General features: G+C 40.4%; 2 protein-coding genes across 3 annotated transcripts; one reads left to right on the top strand and one right to left on the bottom strand.

Moving 5' to 3' along the window:
- Window positions 1-246: 246 nt before the first annotated feature.
- LOC307036715 (uncharacterized protein) lies at window positions 247-13,976 on the top strand. The gene is made up of 8 exons (XM_079677275.1): window positions 247-554; window positions 1,832-1,930; window positions 2,753-3,029; window positions 4,619-4,689; window positions 7,464-7,589; window positions 7,898-8,177; window positions 10,990-11,741; window positions 12,729-13,976. The coding sequence occupies exons 1-8, from the start codon at window positions 399-401 to the stop codon at window positions 12,993-12,995; spliced, it is 2,028 nt and encodes a 675-aa protein (XP_079533401.1). The 5' UTR covers window positions 247-398; the 3' UTR covers window positions 12,996-13,976.
- On the bottom strand, window positions 13,675-18,699 carry LOC307036714 (uncharacterized protein). Of its 2 annotated transcripts, XM_079677273.1 has the most exons (3): window positions 18,094-18,699; window positions 17,371-17,597; window positions 13,675-16,696 (listed from the first exon to the last, which is right to left on the bottom strand). In XM_079677273.1, the coding sequence occupies exons 2-3, from the start codon at window positions 17,584-17,586 to the stop codon at window positions 14,819-14,821; spliced, it is 2,094 nt and encodes a 697-aa protein (XP_079533399.1). In that variant the 5' UTR covers window positions 17,587-17,597; window positions 18,094-18,699; the 3' UTR covers window positions 13,675-14,818. The 2 variants fall into 2 exon arrangements, with proteins under 2 accessions (XP_079533399.1, XP_079533400.1); XM_079677274.1 differs by lacking the exon at window positions 18,094-18,699 and having other exon boundaries at window positions 17,371-18,009.
- Between the last annotated feature and the right edge of the window lie 1,867 nt (window positions 18,700-20,566).

The raw sequence follows: 20,566 nt of genomic DNA, 5'->3' as shown, positions 1-20,566 counted from the left end.
TGAAGGACTAAACTGTATAAAAACTCTTTATTAACCCTTATTAAGTACTCACTATGAACAATGGAACTTCTTTGATTTAGTTTTTGACGTGTATTAATATATTGTGCTGCAGTTTCTCACTTTAGCCATTTTAGGGCAATAAACACGTGAAAATAGCTTTTACTTTAGTGTAGCCTACCTCTGAACACTGCCTCCATCACTGGGTCCACTCTGACTGACCGTAGCACGCGGGCTTTTATTTTGAAAAACATGAACTGGGAAGAGGATGACCATTGTTGTGAAGAGCACGAGTTTTCTTTTCCCCCTTAACGACAACATTGTAGTAACAAAAGCCATGTCTTTTATTACAACATTTTAGAACAGAAACGTATTGTTAGTGGGCATATACAGTGGTCACAATGTCAGATTTGGAGGCGCAGGTAGGCTCCATTTTGGAGATGATGGTAAATGCGACAGTAGCAGAAATTAGTAAAGTTATCGGCGGCTCTGCAGAAACATATCCAGAAATGTCATCATGTGAGACTGAACACACACACGGGTCCTCGGAGGAGAAGGTACGTTTAAAGTCCGGTGTGTAACATCTGTCGGTAACAGCCTCCGCTGTGTCGGGGCTCCCTCCTTCTCTGGCGGCTAAACAACCAGCAGAGCATAGAAATAGAAGAGCTAGCTAGCTGCTTTAGTTAGCTTTCAACGGCTTAATTTAAATAACCACTCAACGTAGGACTGCTATGCTAGTAGTAGGTAGAGCGCATCATTTGGCTGAATTGATGTAATTATGTAGCCCTGGTTGACCAACAACCCAGAAAATCCATCTTTGATATTCATTTGGAGTTGGGTAGCAGGCCCAGGCCTATCTATCTGCTGTATGTCTAGAAGCGGTTCAGCTACAGGTTTACTCAACGTGACGTTACCTGCAGCATCAGTGACCAGCTGTCAATAACAAGCTGCTTTTTTCACAATGACACAGTGGACAGGTTTCTGACTGGAATTCAGCCATGTCGATGTATGTATATTTATTTATATATATATTGATATATATATAGATATATATATATTGATATATATATATATTGATATATATATATAGATAGATATATATTGATATATATATATAGATATATATATATTGATATATATATATTGATATATATATAGATATATATATATATTGATATATATATATTGATATATTTAATGCATTTAATTAAAATAAAAAGTCTGGGAAAGGAGATGTTTGTAAGTGAAAGTCCTTCATTTAACTTTTTAACTAAGTCAAAATGTACTTGGGTAGCAGGAGAAATGTTCTAATTTAGAAGAATTACATATCAGAATAATGTCCTTTATGGTATTGTATTACATTATTAATGCTTTAATATGTTCTTCACTGTAATGTTGCCTCTGATAAACACAGGTGCTGCTCACTTTTCTTACTTTGCACACTGCTCGGCCCTTAAGCCCTGTGGTAAACAAAGTCAAGTCGTATTTTAACCTTTGAAAAGACATTATCAATGATTTGTTCATTTATATTTAGTTTTATTTATATTAATTTGATCTGCAAAGTAGCTTAACTAGTAGCTGAAGTTATCACACAAATGTGGTTTGATTCAAAGCAGCAACATATGAAAATGCTTTTCAATTACTCACTCACTTTTTAGAGTAAATTGTTCAAATATTTACATGTTAGCATGAAACAAACATTTGTTGAGTTTACCAAAGTAAAAAAAAATCAACAAGATTATAACAATATTGTTTTAATTAATCTCCTATACTCTTTCATTATATCCTTCTAAAATGTATCAGAAGATGTTTTGTGTCTGTGATGTTCCCTCAGGTGATCCAGTTCAGCGTCTTCCTGACGTCTCTGGCTCAGGAAGCTGTGGAGAAGATCTGCCAGCTCTTCCTCGACTGTTCCTCTCTACTGCAACTGGAGGTACGTCTCTCTCTGCCAGGCATAGGGCCTCAAACAGTTTACGAAGAATAGTTCCAAAGTGGAAGATTTCACTGTGATGTAAACTCTGACGTTTGATAAGCTGGAACCAGCTGTTTTGGGGCATTTGTGCTTTTACAAAAATGTCTGTGGATTGACTTATTGATAAACCGTCTCATTGTTTCTTTGCTAAAGATTTCCCATAATAATGGCCATGCAAGTGTTGATTCTGATTTTGGACAAAATCAAAAATTCAAAAAGAATCTCAGCATGTGAGAAGAAACTGTTTAAACTAAAATATCTTTGATTGAATTAGTTTCTTTGTCACTAAAAATAAGTTAAATGTTACATAATGAGCAGTATGTTTGTATTGAGAAGACTAACATTGAAAGTGTCTGTTATTACCAAATTTCAGATAAAGATGATTCAACCCACTAGAACTAGTTTACAATAACCTTTACGAAGGTTTAATACTATGAACATAAAGGGATATTTACCAGTGTTCAAACTATTTGATATTATCTTACAAACATCGCTATGTTATGAAAGGTTGAAACAATGTGATTTGTTTTTTAAGCTAGGGCTTTCATTTTCAAAATGAGGAGAAACATTCTTGAACCTACAGTAGGACTTAGAGAAAGTTTGTCATTATAGATCATTTTATGATCTTTTCTTAACACAAAGTGTTTTCTTTTCTTTTTTTACTGGCAGAAATGGGCTTCCATACTGTATTGTAAAATATATGAGGAAAATCAGATGACTATGAAGTCCTCACATTCCATTTGTCCTGATACCTTTACAAAAAGCCTGGGTTTGTCTCTGTAGGTGACACAGGGTGTTTCAGAGATGGAGGACCTGCAGAGGAGACTGGAGGAGGCTGAGACGGAGCTGAAGCTAGTGCTAGAGGACAGAGGAGGCCAGGAGGAAGCGGATGCGCTGACGGAGGAGCTAACGGAAGAGCTGACGGAGGAGCTAACGGAGGAGCAGACGGAGGAGCTGACGGAGGAGAGCAGCGTAGCGAAGGAGGACAGGAGGGCTGAGACTAACGGAGCAGATGGAGAGCCTGTGCAGAGGCAGCGCTCCGGGAGGAAGAGTCACAGAGGTGATCCCTGTCTTCTTTTGATTCATGGGACACTGAGTGCAAACTTTGTTGATATTTAGCTGACCTTTTGCAAAAAGTGTACATTTGGGCCTAATCAATCAGAATCAGAATACTTTTATTAGTCCCACAGAGGGGAAATTTTCAGCGTTACAGCAGGAAAGAGCCACAGACAGCTTAGTGTTGCATATCTTAAATGCGTTAAAAAGTACTAAGTTATAATATAATAAACAAACAACACAACAATATGCTAAAAAAGTACTAAGTTATAATATAATAAACAAACAACACAACAATATGCTAAAAAAGTACTAAGTTATAATATAATAAACAAACAACACGACAATATGCTAAAAAAGTACTAAGTTATAATATAATAAACAAACAACACAACAATATGCTAAAAAAGTACTAAGTTATAATATAATAAACAAACAACACGACAATATGCTAAAAAAGTACTAAGTTATAATATAATAAAGAATATGCAAAAAAAAAAGATAAAAAAATTACATAATTTTCAAAAACAAATCAAATCTCCAAATCAAATCCTGTAGCAGTTCTTAGGATTTAGCAGCCCGGTATATATTACAGTTATTAAAGATGGCTTATGTATATAAAGTATATATTGCACATGGTTTGAAGGTATTTAACAGCAGTAAGTTACACAATTTACAAAATACAAGATAGATACCTTGTAACAGTAACAAGGGTTTAGCAGCCAGGTATAAATTACAGTTATTAACGGCATATATATATTGATTTAGCGGCCAGGTATAAATTACACAGTTATTAATGGCATATATATATTGATTTAGCGGCCAGGTATAAATTACACAGTTATTAATGGCATATATATATTGCACAACGTTGGTTTGTATTTAGCAGCAAGGGGTGTTATAGTAGGTGTTGTGGTGTGTGTAGGAGGGTCTACTAGGGGCAGTGCTGGTTGTAAAGTCTGACCGCTGCAGGAAGGAAGGACCTGCGGTATCTCTCCGTGTGACAGGTGGGGTGCAGCAGCCTGTCGCTGAAGGTGCTGCACAGTGAGGACAGGGTGTGTGGTAGGGAACCTGCTGTACAAACAGAGGTTTTTGAGGTACTTGTCATTTACTTGAGTCATGTATGCTACTTATTTAAATGTATGGTTATAATCCACAAAAATTATTTAGTAGCTTTAGTTATACAGATTCAGATATCAATCTAAACTTCCAATCAACTAATATATTTTTAGGATTTTGAATCCAGGAAACACTTATAACAGAATAGTCTTACGTCGTAGTATTGCTACTTTATACACAAGTCAAATATCTAAAAGCTTCTTTCCCCTCTGTACCACTGTACAGAACAGTAACTTTCATTTATGGTGTTTTAAAAAAAAACTTAACAACTTTAAGTTAATTCGAATAAAAAATACCAGTAGATTCTTCTTAACTGTTTTTGTTTTGTGTTTTTATTTTCACTTAACTTTGTCGACAGTATAGGAAGATTGCATTTGAGTTTTCACATCCAAAATTGGATTAAATTGGAACTTATTAGAGGTTGTCTGATGAGCCAAACAGAAAGACTGAACCCCTGTTTCTCCATGTTCACAGTAGGGCCTAGCGGAGATGCTGGAGTACAGAGGTCGCCTATAATCCACCTGTGGAAAGGCAGAACATATGAGGTAACATGCTGTTTATATAGATTTTCTGAAAATCTTAATTTGAACTGGCTTTATTATTGGTCTCCCTTTTACGCTTCCATCTTTTCTTAACAATTGATTTCTAAAGAAATGTTGCCTGCTGTAAAAGCAATACATTTCAGAATCTGGCTGCAGAGATTTGCTCTCATTCAGCGACAAGAACGTAAGTGGCATTCCACCTCATCCAAAGGTGCTGGATAGGGTTTATACTGGGGAAATGTTTCTTTATGGCGCTGGGTTTGTGCACAGAAAAGTGTATTTGGATTTAAGGTGCCTCGACCAAACAATGAAAAACAGGAGCTAGACCTTAAGTTAACAACTAAACTAACTACTGACAGGCATAAGTTTACCTCATTAGTTACATAACAAAGTAACTCGAGCAATCAGAAAGGCCAAAGCCAACTTCTTCATAACAATAATTAATGAGGCAAAAGTTAACACTAAAAGAATTTTGGTACAGATTGAAACCTTGATGGGAATCAAGCACAGGCCAGAAAAGCAGTTAGAACTAAAAGAGAATGGTAACCTAGTGCAAGACTCAGAATAAATTGCCATAGCTTTTAATACATATTTGATCAACTCTGTAGATGAGATTGCACAGAATTCCCCCTCAAGAGCAGAAAACATTATCAAAGACAAAGTAAGATGTCCTTTTGCATTCAACCCATATCGGAATTAAAAACCAAAACAATTATTAATTCTCTTAAAACTTCAACAGCTAAGGACACGTACGCTATGGATTCTGCAATGCTTAAATCACTGCAAGATTACCTAGTCTGCCCTCTTACCCAAATCATCAATTAATCTGTATTACATAGGACATTCCCAAGTGCCTGTAAGACTGCAATTGTAACCCCCATTTTCAAGTCAGGTGACCCTCTGAACATCAACAACTACCGTCCAATTAGCATCTTACCTGTAGTATCCAAGGTGTCTGAGAAGTGGGTGTCAGAACAGCTTGTCTCCTTCTTAAACAACAGTCCATTTCAATTTCATCCCATGCAGTTTGGCTTCAGGGCAAATTATTCCAACGAAACAGCCAACTGCTTTTTTATATAAAAGGTCAAAGCAAAGGAGGTGTTGTTGGTGCAATATTCTTGGATCTACGCAAAGCTTTTGATACAATCAGCCATAAGGTTCTTCTGTCCAAACTGTCGGCTTTTAACTGCTCTCCATTAACACTCAGTTGGATTGAATCATACCTCACTGGTAGGCGTTAGCATGTTATCGTCTATAATCAACTCTCTCCAGCTCTAGACTTAAGCACCGGAGTACCACAAGGTTCAATACTTGGTCAACTTCTTTTTACCCTATATGTTAATGACCTGCCACCTGTCTGTCCTGATGTGGAAACAAAGCTATATGCCGATGACACTGTGATATACAGTATGTGCATGCCAATTCAAAGCAAAAGGCTGCTGATAAACTGACCTCAGCTTTAGTGCTGATCACTAGCTGGCTACACCGGTCCTGTCTTCAGCTTAATGTCAACAAAACAGTGGGAATGTTTTTCACAAAAAGAAAATGCAACATTGTGTCATCTATAAGCATCTCAGGTGAAAATATTGATATTGTGCCGCAGGTTAAGTACCTGGGAATCATTATTGACTCTAATCCAACATTCAAAACACAAGTCAAAAAAGTGACCCAAAGAGTAAAGTTTAGCCAAGCAAATTTTAAATACATAAGAAACACAATGACATTTAATTCTGCCAAATGATACATGAATGCCATGATCATGTCACATCTTACATAATGTCTCACAAGCTGGGGGCAAACTAACAGCTCCACACTGAAGCCACTAGCAACCCTGTACAAACAAACCCTCAAAGTACTGGACCAGAAACCTAACCGCTCCCATCACTGTGCCATCCTCAACAAGTGTAACATCCTGAGTTGGGAAGATTTAATAAAATATAAGAACATCTTCCTGTTGTACAAAATCCTGCGTAACGTAACAACATCAGACTGACCACCACAAGCTCCACACGGGCGACCTTTCAGTCCCATTCAGGAAGGGTACTTTTGGTCAGTCACCATTCTCGGTCAGAGCAATACAAAGCTGGAACTCTCTAACCACTCAAATCAAAGACATACATTCATATACCACATTTACAGCTCACTTAAAAACATGGTTCACTGAGAACTACACCTGCACACAGGGGCGCCGCCAGCGATTTTGGGCCCTATGAAAAGATATCACATTGGTTACTTAAACATTTTTTTCTTAATGTTCTAAAATTGTTTGGGCCCCTGTCAGTCACGGGCCTTAGAATCGTCCTAACTTTTCACCCCCTTACGGCGCCCCTGCCTGCACACACTAGTCTGTGCTGGATATGGCGTGTGTTACATGTTGTTACATGTTGTGTTACATGTTGTGATCATGGATGGTGCCCCCCTGTTGTGTGATTGTGATGTGCTATATGTGAAATGTACTGTATGTTGTAACGTGTGTTGTTTATTGTTCTCTTTTATCCTTTCGCCTTTCATCCTTTTTTGATAACTAATTCTGTTTATATATTGTGATTTTAAGGGTGTCTATTATCATCTGGCTGGGGACAACAGCTGGAAATGAGCAATGTTGGCTAAAGCTGCCCCATTTACTGTTTTTTGTGAGAGTTGATCAATGGGGACTGTACACGACACTATAAACAAATAAACTAAACTAAACTAATCTAATTATGTGTATTGTGTATGTTTATTGTAAGTTACCCAGACACCATCTTTTGACTCATGTCCACATTCTCTCCTTTCAGGACAGTGTCCAACCAGTGATAATAAAGGAGGAAGGACTGGACGCGTTGGCCGACCAGGCGTCCTCTGACTCCGGTCAGTACAGAGAAGAGCCGGGCCAGGACAATGACGACGACCCAGACTACCAGGTGTTTTTCCAAATCCTTCATTCATTTAATGTTTTATTTTCTGTTTGGAGATTTTTTTTTTCTTCTCAGAATTTTGACATGTTGTTTTCCCCTTTATAAAGTAAATGACTTCATATACACACATATTTCATCTATTTCGAAATGATGAATGGACTTTGAATTGCCCCTACTGTTAATTTAGTGTGGGTAGCAGTTTATGTTGAGAATATAATGAACTGCACCTCTTAATGGAGCTTACCACCAAAAACAGTAAAGCAACAGTGAGTTTAGAGGCAATGAATCAAGAATTTCTTAATTTCTTCTGTTAGATGGAGCCAGACGATCCAGATGACGGTGACCCAGGATTAACTACCAGACCTAGACGTGTTGTTAAGCCAAAGTCCCTACGAGGTAGAGCGAAGAAGGAGAACCAGAACCAGCAGCCTCTGAGCTGCAGACTCTGCAGGAAGACGTTCACCAAGCTGCTGCACCTGAAGGCCCACCAGGCTGCGCACGGGACCAACGCAGAGAAGCCTTTCTGCTGCTCTCAGTGTGGCAGAGGCTTCTCCTTCCAGCGGAGCCTCAACGCTCACATGCTGCTTCATACAGGTGAGTGAAGTACCGAGCTGATGGACAGGTCTGAGAAGAAAAGCCAGTGCAGAAACGCCTTAAACCTGCATTCTTTCAAACGAGCAGCAGGGAGCCAACTTCTGACATCATGTATTACTTTATTTTGTAAACATTTACCAATCAGTTTATGGTCTCAACTGCTGGTTTACAAGTTTTCATAACAGCATGATGGTCATTTTGTAAATTATAGTCCCATTTAGAGTAAAATAGGCTGGAAGCTTTATGGAAGTGGTGTCCAAACTTTTTTCACTGAGGGCCACATACAGAAAAACCTACGAAGGGCTGGGCCCCTCACTAGAAGTAAATGGACTGTACTTATATAGCGCTTTATCCAGTCTTTAAGACCCCTCAAAGTGCTTTACATACTACATGTCGTTCACCCATACACACCCATTAATACAGAGCAGTGTACCTAACCCTAGGAACTAACATTCACACACATTCAGACACCGTTGGCCATGCCATCGGGAGCAACTCAGGGTTAAGTATCTTGCCCAAGGATACATCGATATGTTGACTGCATGGGCTGGGATCAAACCCACGACCTTCTGGTTGAAAGACGACTGCAATCCCTCGCAGCCACAGTCGCCGAGGTATATTGCCTCATAAGTTAAGTAATAAGTAGGCAAAATCAATCAAATGTAGGTACATTATGCTTTATATTTGAACATGCTTTAAGAAAAAAAACAGCCTCCATCACAGCTCTCCATAGGGTTTCATTGACTTTGTTACTGAAAGTGTTGGCAGCTCATCCCTTAAAACAGAAGCCAGTACAAGCTGTGATTCTCAGTCTTCCTTCACAGCCCGGACAATAAGGGGAAATATCAAGGGTATATTTCCAGCTTGTTAGGCAAATAAGTTATTGGGCTTTTTATTATCAACTAAGATTTGTTTTTACATTTATTTGAAAGTGTACTAATTAACACATTAATTATACTGCTTAAAATCAGTTTACATTTATATTTAAGAAGTACAATAAAGGAAAAGCACAGGTTTCTTGTGTGGGCCATATTCCATTATACTTTTAGAATTGCCACAGTTTGCCCCTGGGCCGTGGTTTGGACACCCCTGCTTTAGGGCTATGTTGTGATTGACAGGTTGCTGCTTCAGTGTCCTGGTGTTGTGAAAAGCTCAAAGTTTAAAGACAAAAACAAGATGTGTTTTCAGTTAATGAACTATGTTTGTTGCCTAAAAATATCTTCATCAACATTCTCTTTTGTCTGGTTCCAAAAAAACAATATGGCGACTGCTAAAAGGCCAAACTAGAGGCTTCCAAACTGTAGTTACCACACTAATGTGTGATGTCACGGTGACTATTTCCAATATATTTGTTATAGTCTATGGTTGTTATACTGAAAATAATAATGCCTTATAAAGATTTGATGAGGAATATCCACATTAACACACATAGGAAACGTATTTACCAGACGCAGTGATATAAGGATTCATTTTGAGTTCTGTTGCTGACCCACATATAAACATGTTCAATTTTCACTAGCACTAAAGGTTTCACTTTTTCTATGCCATTGATCTGGTTTATCAAAATGGGGGTCAATGAGTGAGATGAGACAAAACCATACAGTATAGTGTCATAAATCCGAAACAATGAGCTAGAGGGGCTACAACTCACTAGAGATGCTGACCAGGGATAATTGTGTTTTAATAAAAATGTCTATTAGAAAACATATAACCTTTGACAATGTCCAGTGTGCGAAAAAGCACACGTCCCACCGTCCGGGACGTGTTATTTACAATAACGGACAAGTAGATCTTGTAATTGACTTGTCCGGTGGACAAGTGACGTTTTTCGCCCTCATTTATTGACAAATTATTGACAAATTAAGTTTACAAAAGGCAGAACTCATTCGCAAATTGTCCGTGTCCGACATTGTTCGTTTAGAAATGTTAGTTTCGGTTCTGCTTGTCAATTCCTAAGGAAATGCATCTCGCCGCTTTCTGTACTGAGACAGGGGCATGGCGTGGCGGGACGTGTAGCACAGTGGCAGGGTTGGGAAGCAAAACTCGGTTCCGAGTAGGAACAAATAACAATTGTCAGGTCCCGGGATTAATAAGAGTTGTGAGGACAGGACGCGAGGCCGAACCCCGCGGACCGCAGCTCTCTCTCTCTCTCTATGCTCCGGATCAGCTGATCGCTGCAGCTCAGCGTCTCTCTCTCTCTCTCTCTCTTTCTACACACAGCGGATCCGCTGCCCGTTTAACAGCCTCATCTTTGTCAAACTTTCTTATGTTCTTTCTTTAACACGTAATGAAGATTATTAAGCGTTTTAGCTCCTGTGTTGTTAATATTGACCGCCATTTCCTTTATGAAGTGAAACAGCCTCCCTGTCTGTGTCCTCGCGTTTTCCTCACATCCCCGGACCCCCAGACTCGGAGGAGCACAGGGATGTCAGTATTGTTTATGAAGCAGGGTATAGAAAGTACATTATTGAAATGAACATACTATTTATTTACTTTTACAAACAGTGTACAAACATGTGTATTGCAGGACATGTGTAAGCGTGCAAGCTTCTTTAAGTTGTAGAAAAGCGTACGCCTATAGGCTATGAAAATAATGTATTATTATTATTAGGCCTATAGTGTTGGACATGTGTGGTTGGACTCTGTCTCACAGGCATGTTGCAGCATGTGTGTTGCCATATTTTCCATTCTGGACAAGTGAAAAATGTATTCGGACAAGTAAATTGCCAAACTCACTTGTCCATGGACAAGTACTCTCTAAAAACTTTTTCTCACACTGATGTCATATTCTGTTAATCTTATCCATCTACAGGTGAGAGACCACACACCTGTGATGTTTGTGGGAAGGGCTTCACTCTGAAGCAGCTGCTGAGGAACCACCAGCGCCTGCACGCCGAGGTCCGGCCGTTCTGCTGTGAGCACTGCGGGAAGAGCTTCTACCGAGCACACGGCCTGAAGATGCATCAGAAGGTACACACGGGGGAGCGGGCCTACAACTGCCAGTACTGCAACAAAAGCTTCACCATCCAAGGAAACCTGCAGCGCCATCTGCGCATCCACACAGGGGAAAAGCCCTTCAGGTGTGAGACTTGTGGCAAGAGCTTCAACCAGGCGGACACTCTGAAGGGCCATCAGCGGATCCACACCGGGGAGCGCCCCTTCAGCTGTGAGACCTGCGGCAAGTGTTTCATCCAGAAGAGTGCCCTGAAGATGCACCAGAAGACCTCCCACCCAGGCTCCAGGGAGAGGTCTCTGGCCTGCGTGGCGTGCAGCACCACGGTGACCTGCGTGGACTCGCTCCGGAAACACCTCCAGACCCACGCGGCCACCATCCCCTGTACGTGTGTGATCTGTGGCCGGCGGCTCAGCTCCATCACAGACCTGCGCTCTCACCAGCAGCACCACACGGTGGACCGGCCGCACAGCTGCGGGCTCTGTGGGAAGAGCTTCAAGTCGTCCAGTTACCTGAAGATTCACCTGAAGACGCACAGCGGGGAGAAGCCCTTCTCCTGCGACATCTGCGGACGCATGTTCACACAGCACAGCAGCCTTAAATCACATCAGGTGGGTCTGCATTAGCTATTGTTCCAAGTAGAGTGAAGATGCTCCTAAAGGGGCCATTTTATGCTTTTTGGGTTTTCCCTCTCCTGTAGTGCATATGTTCTATAGGTTTTTGTGCATGTAAAGGGTATCCAAAGGATAAAATCCCTGTGTTTCCTCCAGAGGGAGTTTCTCTCCCACACACACTATATAGTGCATATATATATATATATATATACAGTATATATACAGTATATATAGACTGTATAGCAACATTCATGTTTGAGGAGCTAAACAAAAAGGTGGGAATCCTTTGCTAAAAAAAAGCTTTAGTCAGATTTTTTTTTTAAGCTTTTAAAGTTGATGGATAAGTTGTCTGTTGTTGGTAGAATGAAAAATAGGGAGCCCACAGACCTCATGTTGAGATGAAATAGAAAAAACCGCAGCGCTGACTCTGCTCTTCTGGGTACTTACAGATGCAACACACCAACTTCCTGTTGCCATTTGACCCTGATGTTAGTTGTATAAATTTCTAGTTTATACAACCAGCATCAGGGTCAAACCTATATCTTTGTATGTATGTCATAGAACAGGCATGCTCTGATAACACATTTTTGACAGCTGTACGACTAATGTTTTGTCAGTTTTCTGGATCCTGTGTATGTTCTGACGCTGACAAATGAATGTTGTTGTTAGCTTATTTATGACCACCGAATTTGAAGCTCTTTAGTGTGGAATATTTCCTTTTAGGATGTGGTAATATTATTATCAATGAAATGTCCCTAAAAACAGGGACAAAGAAGGACATCCTCATGAGCAGGTGAATTGAAAGAGAATTTGCTGAATATGATCTGAAACACTTGTAAGAGCAACATTTAGGTTCAGGTTTAGAATAAGAAACATGTCTCGCATGAAGCCTGATTTGATGTAAATCTTTATTCATGATTTCACAATTGTAAATCTTACATATGAAAATTATTAAAGTCTTTCGAATTATCTTCTTTTCCAAAGGTTGTCCACACAGGAGAGAAGCCGTTCAGCTGCGACACATGTGGGAAGTGTTTTAGCAACACAGGAAACCTGAACAGACACCAGCGCATCCACACCGGGGAGAAACCGTTCTGCTGCGACACATGTGGCCGCAGCTTCAACCAGGGAAATAGCCTGAAAGCACACCAGCAGATACACACCGGGGAGAAACAGTTCATTTGCGACAAGTGCGGGAAGAGTTTCTCCTACCTGAGGAACCTGAAGGACCACAAATGTTTCTACGTCTAAAGACTAAACTGTGAAGAGGACGATGACATAGGGTTGCCTGAACCCAACGAGGAATACATGAATGGATGGATAGTAAAAGATTGGTTTTCAAGATTCAAAGCTACCCTCAATTAAAATGTTGAGGATAAATGCAGTGTGGGTTTTGGATTTGTGGAACTGTAATTTAACAGCCTTAAGTTAAAGTCGAAAAAAGGTTCAAGTAAGCGCCATTATAAAATCAGCTCAGATTATTTGAAGCTGGATACTGCTGTACAACAAAGAGTTAAAACACATTTTATTTAAAATCTGCCGTCCAGGCCTTAGAAAACGTACGTTTTTATATCTCCAATTTATGTGGCAAATGGCTTGAATGACTTAAACATTTACAAGCTATTTTCATTTTCCCTAGTTTTACCAGGTCTCAATATTATTTGTGTGAACAGATGGATAATCCTTACGTCAATGTGTAATCTGTGAATGTAAAACACTGTCCACAAATGCAACACATTTTTTTTTTTACAATTTACATTTACAGATTTCACAATTACACACGGTAACCAATGTGTTCACACAAATAATATTGAGACAAATCTATCTCCATACAACACAAACAATCTCACCCTCAACAATTAATATTAGGCAGTCTTTAGCCGACGGATGTCCAATTACGACCCTGATTGAAGCTTTAAAAGTGTGACTGACTTTTCTTGCAGCATTATAATCTTTTAACAACCACATTTAAGTTGCACGACCAATTTGAAGAGTAATTTTTTTTTTTGTGTTTTTTATATAATGATCTCCAATAGAAAAATAGATTAAAAAATACAACTGTGACTTTTGGAAACAACGTTGCCTTCTGTGCTGTAAAGAGCCAATGTGCTGGCAGAGATACCCAAACAGGGATTTTGTAAGAATGTGTCATCTGTTACCTCTCTTGTGGAGTGAATATTTGTTATATCTCAACTTTGTGTGTCAAACTGATAAACATTGTTATTTAAATCATTTGAGCTTTTTCTTGTATTGTTTGAATAATGCATTGGAGAACTTTTAAATACTTAAAAGTGTCTTAAAGGTCTATTTTTGACTGGTTTACAGTTACAACTTTAAAAACCTTCTATCAAAATCTTAATGCCACCATGATTAAAACCCAGGGCTGATGCAAATCAGATGCTAATTTATGTTGAGGCTTTACCTTAAAATGTAAGCTGTACGATTTATTTCGAATACCAAATAATACATACTTATATACACATTATATTCCTTAGCTCTACATTTTATTGTCAATTAAATCATTAAAGGTGGGGTAGGTAAGTTTGAGAAACCGGCTCGAGATACACTTGTTATATTCCATGGAATGCTCTTAACATCCTGATAACAATGAATATCTTAAGTGCTTTGACAAAAAATCCATAAAAAAAATGTTCATCTGTGGAAGCCGTAGTGCTGTAAAAAGCACGACCAATCATCTGAGTCGGCCCGGCTAAAATAACTGGATGGCCTACCTGCCTGTCAGCCTTCCATCTGTGCACAAACTTATCTCGTGCCCTCATTGGTCATGTGCGCGTTCGTGTGTGTTGGAGGGCTCTGTAAGGAAGTGGCAGATTTTTTTCGGTTGTGTATTTTCAAATTCTAGCGCACTTGAGCTTGTTTTTCCAAAATTACCTACCCCACCTTTAAGTTAGCATTTTTGCCAGATCTATGTTAATATTGCACTTTTGCATAATGAATCCATTGCACAATGGCCATTTGACTTGCACCACTACAGTATATTGAGAACAAAGAGCAGAAATGAAAACCAAGAGCAGGAAGAAGAGTTAGAGAACACAACACCACCACAGAGGATGTCACGGTGTGCTGAGAGCTAGGAGAGAGATTGTGATCAGCTTCAGCATTTCTAGAGGAAATGACAGTGATGAGCCACTTGCAGCTCTTGTCATGCATTGGTCTTGTAACAGCTGGGGAGACTGAGCTGCCTGAGAAAGGGGTGTATCGATAGTTAATGGTGAGGAAGAAGAGGAGAAGAAGCAAAGGGGCTCGTCTCCAAGCTTATCGCTATGCATGTTGACCCAGCGGCTGATGTAGAGAATATGTGCACAGGTGCAGTCCCACGGGTTACCTGACAGATGAACGGTGCTTAGGTTTCCCAAAGGCCCCAAAGTCCCATTCTCCATTGCTCTGAGCTGGTTGGACTTCAAACTCAATCTCTGGAGGTTTGTAAGTCCTTGAAATACATCAGGCTGCAGGCGATCCAGCTTGTTTCCATCCAAGTTGAGTTCTGTTAGCTTCGAAAGTCGGGCAAAGAGCTGAAGGTGTAAACTCTCCAGGCTGTTGTTCTTTAGCTGAAGCTTGCGGAGAAGGTGGAGGAGATAGAAGGTGTTATACGGGATGTCATGGAGCTGATTGAAGCTCAACCCGAGCTCTTTAAGGCATGTCAACCCTACAAAGTAATCAGGAGAAAGCTCTGAGATACTGTTATTGTCCAGATCCAGAGTTATAAGGTTTGTTAGATTCATGAACAGGCTTGTAGGAAAGTCTCCAATGTGGTTGGCATCTAGATGTAACTCTTTTAAACTGATAAGGTCTCTGAACTGGTCTGGGTGTAAAGAGGTGAGATGGTTGCGAGAGAGCTTCAGTGAACTTAGTCTTCTTAAACCGTGGAAGACTGAGTGATGTATGGACCTGATGTGGTTGTCATCGAGGTGTATCTCCTTGACAACCCTCGTCTTGTGGAAAAGGCCTTTGGGAAGGTGCCTCAGTGCATTGTTGTCCAAGTCCAGGTTCTGCAGTGATTTGAGCTTGTTGAACAGAGCAGGTTGGAGCTCCAGGATGCAGTTCTTTGAAAGCTGTAACTCTTTGAGTCTGGACAACGAATCAAATACCCCAACTGGAATGGCAGAGATCTGATTGCTCTCCAGCTGCAGTTCTTTGAGGTTTTTCAGGTTACTGAATATGTCAAGAGGAAGAGATGTCAGTCTGTTATCATACAAATCAAGTATCTCAAGGCCTATCAGGTCATTGAAGACTTTTGAGGGCAGAGAATCTATGAGGTTGCGACTGAGGTCCAGCTCACTCAGCAGGGTCAGGCCTCTCAGCGATCCCTCAGACAGAGAGGTCAGCTTGTTGTCGCTCAGGTCTAGATTAAATAACCGGCACATTGAAGAGAGGCAATCCTCTGGAAGGCTAGTGAGTCTGTTCAACTGTAGATTGAGTTTCCTGAGCATGCTTATATCCCTGATTGCCTCAGCTGGAACAGTGACCAGCATGTTGCCACTCAGGTCCAGGTTTTGGAGACCTGTCGCTCCTCTAAAGGTGCCCTCACCAATACTTGTGATTCTGTTACTGGACAGATCAAGCTTTTCTAACACAGCAGAGTTTTTGAACACGCCTTGCTCTAAATTGGATACATTATTATGGCTTAGGTTGAGGTCAGTTAGGTTGAAGGCACCTTCCAATGCCCCAACCTGTAACAGTTTAATCTGGTTGCATTTCACATCCAGCGTCTCCAGTTGAGCTAATCCAAGGAGGAATCCAGTCGGTATATCTCCGATCTGGTTCCAACTCAGGTCAAGTAAGGTAAGAACGGGGCAATTTAGGAACTGATCCGATTTCAGAAACGACAGGTTATTGTTGGGTAGGAAGAGCTTAGAGAGCTTGGTCATGTTGGGCCAAACTGGGTTTAGCAATAGGAATACATTCATCTCATTCATAGTCAGATCCAGGACCTACGTAGTATCCAGGAAGAAGAGAAGAGAAGAGAAGAGTTTTTATGTTTCATTTAAAATACATGTTTATATATTTATCATATGAAATAAACTTTTTTTTTTTTTTATGTAGGATGATACATCACAATAGAAAATGAAAAGGTACATTTTAGTTATTGGATATTTTGTTTATAAAAATATTTCCTGGTTTACTGGGGGTTATGAGCCAGAGTATTTCATGTCAGGAGAATTTCCTGTAGTCTCTTTTGGCCCCAGGAAACATATCTTAGCTCCCAGGCTTTGTGCTTAGCTAAGCCCTGCTGTTTCTAGCTTCATATTAAACGTACACATACATTATGAAAGTATATATGTTCATCTAACCAGGGGCAAGAAAATGAATTTCTTTAAATGTTCGACTATCTCTTGAAAGCATGGAAAAATATTAACTTACAGTTGAATGAATGTCTGGTGAATGTACGTCCAATAATAAGTTCAGAAATATTGTCTGCTTAAGTTATTTGATGTTAGCTATACTTGTTCATGTTAAACCACCAGTATGGTTCTTCAATAAAGGTTGTATTCATCATGTCTTGCTACAGGTTATCACTACTGTACAGACACATGAAGACAATGGAAAGTTATTTTCAAAACCAAAAACCACAAAGTACACTTTCAGGCTGCTCTGTGTTTCGTACCTGCAGCTCCTCCAGCCCATGTCTGGGTATTTCCTGTATGTTGTTGTAGGAGACGTACAGCTTCTCTGTGCTCTCTGGCAGCTCAGGTATCTGGTCCAGGCCTCTGTCCTGACACATGATGGTGGTCAGGTTGTGGAGACATTGGCAGACAGGGGGGCAGAGGTCAGACGCCCACACCCAGAGGCTCAGAGAGGCCAGCGTTATGGCTGCCAGCATGGTGGCTCAGGCTGAAACCAAATGTAAAACATGGAGAGTTAAAACTGTAAAACTCTGTTTATAAACCCAAACAATGTTTCAATCTTGGTACTTAAAAAAAAATCTCAACTTTTTAGACTGACTTTTAATGTGTTATTAATGTTGTCCCTGTGTTATTGTTTCTGTGAGATTGATTTTATTTTCACTTTTATTTTATTTTGTAAAGCGTCTTTGACCTAAAAAGCGCTTCATGAATAAAGTATATTGTTTTTACTGGTTTTTAGGTAAATTATACCAATATATGTTTTTCTGGATCTCCAGGAGTAATCTCTGCTACAAAATATTTGATGAATAGATTGTGTTTTACATTTTTGTTTGTTGTATTCCTTCAACCATCATAATTTGCTTATTTGTGAGAGAAATTAATCATCCTGATCAAAATGATTAAAGCTCTATTCAGTAAATACGTTTCGAAGCACTACTCTTGCTTTGTTATACAATTGTAATTGTACTTGAATCAAAACTCACCACTGATGAGAAGGCAGAGCTTGTAGTGTTTTGTTGCAAATATACTGTCGTACTAAATGATCCTGTCACTGTAAGAATAGTTTATCTGTAGCAGAGGAAGGTGTGGTTATGAAAGGACCTTTCTGAGAAGAGCGACAAAAAACACATTTCACTTCACGTTGCACACTAACAAACCACATAAGACAGTCTGTCAATAGAAGACTTCTTCCGGAAAGATCAAGAGTAGGCTGGTCCTCAATAGCAACAAGAAGAAAACTACATTCTACATATTTATTTTATCAATAAAAGTCTACTGCAGACTTACTATGGTATGATCTTGCTTGAAGTGAATATATCTGCACTTTCCTTGTTGTTCGGAGTTTGATTCTTTATGGTTTTTGCACTTATTTTGAGGCGATTTGGATAAAAGCTTCAGCTAAATTATATATAGTGTAATGTAATGTTATGTCTTCCCAAGGGGCCTTCAGTGCTATACTCCATCCATCTAGCAGAGGGCCTCAGACGGTTTCTTTCACCAGATCCTCTCATCCTCATCCGTTCCCACTCCCTCTCATCAGCCCTCCAGAATATTACAGGGCCCTTTCCTCTCATCCCCTCCTAGACTTTAAATTGTTGTTGTGTCTGCTTTCCAGCCAACTTTTCCTGTAACCTACATTTACCTGTGCCTGTACCTGTGCCTGTACCTGTACCTGTACCTGTACCTGTACCTGTGCCTGTGCCTGTGCCTGTACCTGTACCTGTGCCTGTACCTGTACCTGTGCCTGTGCCTGTGCCTGTACCTGTACCTGTACCTGTACCTGTACCTGTACCTGTACCTGTACCTGTGCCTGTGCCTGTACCTGTACCTGTACCTGTGCCTGTACCTGTGCCTGTATACCTGTACCTGTACCTGTACCTGTACCTGTGCCTGTGCCTGTGCCTGTATACCTGTACCTGTACCTGTACCTGTACCTGTACCTGTACCTGTGCCTGTATACCTGTACCTGTACCTGTACCTGTACCTGTGCCTGTACCTGTATACCTGTACCTGTGAATGTACCTGTGCCTGTACCTGTGCCTGTATACATGTACCTGTACCTGTGCCTGTACCTGTGCCCGTATACCTGTACATGTGCCTGTACCTGTGCCTGTATACCTGTACCTGTACCTGTGTCTGTACCTGTGCCTGTGCCTGTATACCTGTACCTGTGCCTGTACCTGTGCCTGTACCTGTGCCTGTATACCTGTGCCTGTACCTGTACCTTTGCCTGTACCTGTGCCTGTATACCTGTACCTGTGCCTGTGCCTGTACCTGTGCCTGTATAGCTGTACCTGTGCCTGTACCTGTACCTGTGCCTGTACATGTGCCTGTACCTGTGCCTGTATACCTGTACCTGTACCTGTGCCTGTACCTGTGCCTGTACATGTGCCTTTACATTTTCATGTGGCAGATGAACATACAAAATACTCAGAAAAATAGATAATACACACAAGTCATAAATAATGCAATCAGCGTTTATCAGTTTCTTTTTTCCGGTATTTGGGTGGTGGTGAAGTGTGTAGTTGTGATGCTTACACTAAAAAAACTGGGGAATACATCATGTCAACAATGTGAGGACCTGTGTTAGGAAGTGGGTGTTAAAGTACACAAATATGCGTTTTTTTTTGTTGTTGATGTCATTGGGGTCAACATGAGACATTGTTGGATCAATCCCTGCTGACGTGCTCAGATCAGCACAAATCACTAACTCTACACACACACACACACACACACACACACACACACACACACACACACACACACACACACACACACACACACACACACACACACACACACACACACACACACACACACACACACACACACACACACACACACACACACACACACACACACACACACACACACACACTAAATATTTCCCAAGGCCCATAACTTTGACCCAGTTTATCATTTCATACTGTCCTGACTGAGCACACGCACCTGTAACCTTGGCTGCTGTGCTCTCAGTGTTCTGTCTCCCTGTTCCTGCCTGTTGGCGTCAGCTGATAGAGGTGTTATCATTCTATCTTGTTATGCACAATGTTGATTATTCTCTCTGAACTAGCTAAATACATGGGTTCTTCAGAATTGATTGTGGCATCTCAACCTGTGGTCAACTCGTGGCCTGTGACATGTCTTGTGAATTCTCCGGCCGAAGCTCCAAATAAACCATCAGTTTTTGCCATCAAAGCTCCAGCTCTCCTCGTGTCTCTCTGAGTCCTGACTCCAGTTGCTTCAGAAGTTTCCTCCACACATACAAATGTAGAAAGCAACAGAAACCGACTCACCCCTCCTCCCTCTTTCCATAGCCCATTAGATGTATTGACAATTCCACATGTTGTGTTTTTTCCCTCTAATAGGTTTATACTCAGCTGACCGGGCAGTGGTGATAATGATGCTGCTGTTCTCTGTAACACAGTGTTCAGAACAGGCTCTGCATGGAAATAT

Source organism: Notothenia rossii (genome assembly GCF_949606895.1).
Source record: "Notothenia rossii genome assembly, chromosome: 4".
Classification (NCBI taxonomy): Eukaryota; Metazoa; Chordata; class Actinopteri; order Perciformes; family Nototheniidae; genus Notothenia; species Notothenia rossii.
The sequence above is the reverse complement of the archived record's forward strand: the minus strand, read 5'-3'. Positions and strand labels throughout refer to the sequence as shown.

Bases quoted from the DNA above. Each gene is read 5' to 3' on its own strand.
- LOC307036715 (XM_079677275.1), top strand. From the start codon at position 399: ATGTCAGATTTGGAGGCGCAGGTAGGCTCCATTTTGGAGATGATGGTA. The intron at 8,178-10,989 runs GTGAGTGAAGTA...ATCCATCTACAG, and splicing joins TCACATGCTGCTTCATACAG to GTGAGAGACCACACACCTGT. The intron at 11,742-12,728 runs GTGGGTCTGCAT...TCTTTTCCAAAG, and splicing joins GCAGCCTTAAATCACATCAG to GTTGTCCACACAGGAGAGAA.
- LOC307036714 (XM_079677273.1), bottom strand. From the start codon at position 17,586: ATGCTGGCAGCCATAACGCTGGCCTCTCTGAGCCTCTGGGTGTGGGCG. The intron at 16,697-17,370 runs GTACGAAACACA...GATACTACGTAG, and splicing joins ATGGGCTGGAGGAGCTGCAG to GTCCTGGATCTGACTATGAA.